Raw genomic sequence first — 2,486 nt, 5'->3', positions numbered from 1 at the left:
GGACCGCGGGCGGCTAACGCTTGTCATATCGTTCGTAACTGCCTCTCCCCCCCGTCCATCACCTTTATACGACTCACTGTGTCATCTTCAAAGTAACAGTTCTTTGATCGCTTACAGTCTCAGTCGAGTAGATTCATTCGAACCTTCACTCCATCGTTTCTGCCCCATAGGCTCTCTCCTTCTGCAGTGCGTGTTGGTCTCGTAATAACTGCTCTCTCACACTTCCACCCCCCTCTACGATATTACAGTCTCTGCTTTTCACCTAAGCTAGTCAGCTAGGTATCGCTTCAGAATGGAGACTAATACTCTCCAGCATCCCTGAGAGGTTCTCACACATCTTAGCTTTCAGTCTATCATGGTTTTTTAGATTTTTTGTCTTTGGTTAGACTTTTACACGCTACCCTTCACCTCCTACCCCCCACCCCCCACCCCGGGCGGTACTACTGACTGAAGTGTCTTTAGGCCATTCCCAAAGGGGGGTGGGGGGAGGACATTCACCATGTTCTAACGTACAGTAGAATTGTAATTGTAAATGGGCTGATTCATCTAGATCTATGTCATGCTCATAACTGTGCATAAACTGCATCATGGAACTGCGGCTTTTTCTTTCCTCATCCTTACCAGAGTTGCAGACAAGGTGGTGCATGATTGGAAAGTGAGCAATGGGCAATAGGCTTAGAAGCTACTACATGTATTAAGATATCTTGAGAAAGTCAATTAGAATCTGCAGGATATCTCGTCATCGACATGTATATCAATATTTACAACTGTTTCTAGATGAAGCCGCATAAAAGCTGCAATAAAGTGAAACAATACTAACAACTCACTATGCTCACAATCTGAGATGATTTAAAGATTTTTAATTACTTCGTGCAGCACCAGGACTTGCTACACAATAGAGGGATACAACAGTTTCGATACACCCATTCTTCTTTGAGTAACCGTAGACTCTACTAGTGTAGTAGATAGGCTCGCCGAAACTTGGATCAAATTTTTAGCTTGCACCAAATTGGAGCTGCGAAGAGCAGTTTCATGCACCTTTCTTCTTGTGCGGGAAGAACGATACCTAGATTTCTCTACAGTGACAAAAATAACTTTGGTGCAAAGATTCTGCTTGCTCCCAGCAGACACTAACGCAAGCGGTGCGACGAGCATAAACCATCCTCGCCGTCTGTCTCTTCACTGGCGCAGCCAGCGGGAGACGGATCGCAAGGATGTACATGTAGTAGTAGGCCTGATGTAGATCTAGGCCTAGAGCACTGACTGGTTTAAAACAATAAGAAAAAAAAGGGGGGGGGGGGTGAAGGCCAGGGTTAGGTGGAGCGCTTGCACCAATTGCACCAATGGCGCCACGCCAGTGATCCTTACTATCGTCATTTTTCCTCTACTTCTTTTGTATGTTTGTCACTTTCTTGTGGCCCCCTATTTCCGGGGTGCCTTGATAGTCGAAGTAGACTTCGTGCTGTTGAAGCTAGAGAGGTGAGCAGAGTAAGCCTGATTTCCTATAAGGACTCTGTTGACATCCACCCCTTGGCGCTCACATGGCCTTATGCAGTTGCAAGTGCCGTAAAAACTCTACTAAAACTAAACTACCTGAAACACGATCCATCCTCCGTTGTCGGTCTTAGTGTCGCAGACGACTTCAAGGCCGTTAAGCAGGGTCACCACTGGTCGGGATTTTGACACTTTGACGTCTGCACACGTTAGTGGCTGAACAGAAAACAAGGTGAAAGAAAACTTAGCCGGTGTCTCTATTAACAAATAATTTATAGTTCAGGTTAGGAGACGAGATGCTTCCACCTAACGTTTTTCTTTTTCTTTTTTTTTTCCTTTTTTTTGGGGGGGGACAGACTGGAATAGATTATCGTAACAGAAAGATACAGGGGACTCTGTTGTTTTGCCTCCCGTATAAGTATAACGGCAATGCTTATTATAATAGGTGTACAGCTGTAAATAGATAGCATTTGTATAGCGCAAATCCTCGCTCAACAGAAAGCTCTATGCGCTTCACAATCGATATCATTATCCCAGCAGACCTGAGAGCATTCTGAAAGAACCTCAACTCCCTGGGAAGCATACAGTGCAAGCAGCCATTAATAGGCGCTAAAGCACTAACATACTGACAAGATCTTTCTCTGTCTATTGCCTGGTACCCATTCCCACCTGGGTGAAGTGAGGAAAATTCGTGTAGAGTGCCTTTCCCAAGAACACAACGTCGGGCCTGTGGCTCGAACCCCCGAACCCGCAAGCTCACGATTACGAGTCCGCTAGCCTAACAATAACAATGTCTATTATAATAGATGTACAGTTGTACAAGTGGGGAGAGGCAGCATGGCAAGATTTGAGTAAATGAAAAACCGAAAAAACGTAAATTTAATTGCATGTACCTGAGCTTTAAAACATCAAGATAACTGTTTTCTGGCCACGCTTTCCAGCTCAAAGTTAGGTCCAAAGTCTAGCTGCAAGTATATATATAGATATATATA

General features: G+C 44.6%; 1 protein-coding gene across 1 annotated transcript in view; it reads right to left on the bottom strand.

Annotated features, from left to right (window-relative positions):
- Nucleotides 1–2,486, bottom strand: part of LOC101861282 (techylectin-5A-like) — a 9,219-nt gene that overhangs the window by 3,243 nt on the left and 3,490 nt on the right. Inside the window, exon 2 of the mRNA XM_005098794.2 lies at nucleotides 1,594–1,710. Within this exon, the coding sequence (XP_005098851.1) occupies nucleotides 1,594–1,710 (117 nt within the window). The remainder of the gene's footprint in view (nucleotides 1–1,593; nucleotides 1,711–2,486) is intronic.

Source organism: Aplysia californica, unplaced genomic scaffold (assembly GCF_000002075.1).
Source record: "Aplysia californica isolate F4 #8 unplaced genomic scaffold, AplCal3.0 scaffold00193, whole genome shotgun sequence".
In the NCBI taxonomy this organism is placed as follows: domain Eukaryota; kingdom Metazoa; phylum Mollusca; class Gastropoda; order Aplysiida; family Aplysiidae; genus Aplysia; species Aplysia californica.
The sequence above is the reverse complement of the archived record's forward strand: the minus strand, read 5'-3'. Positions and strand labels throughout refer to the sequence as shown.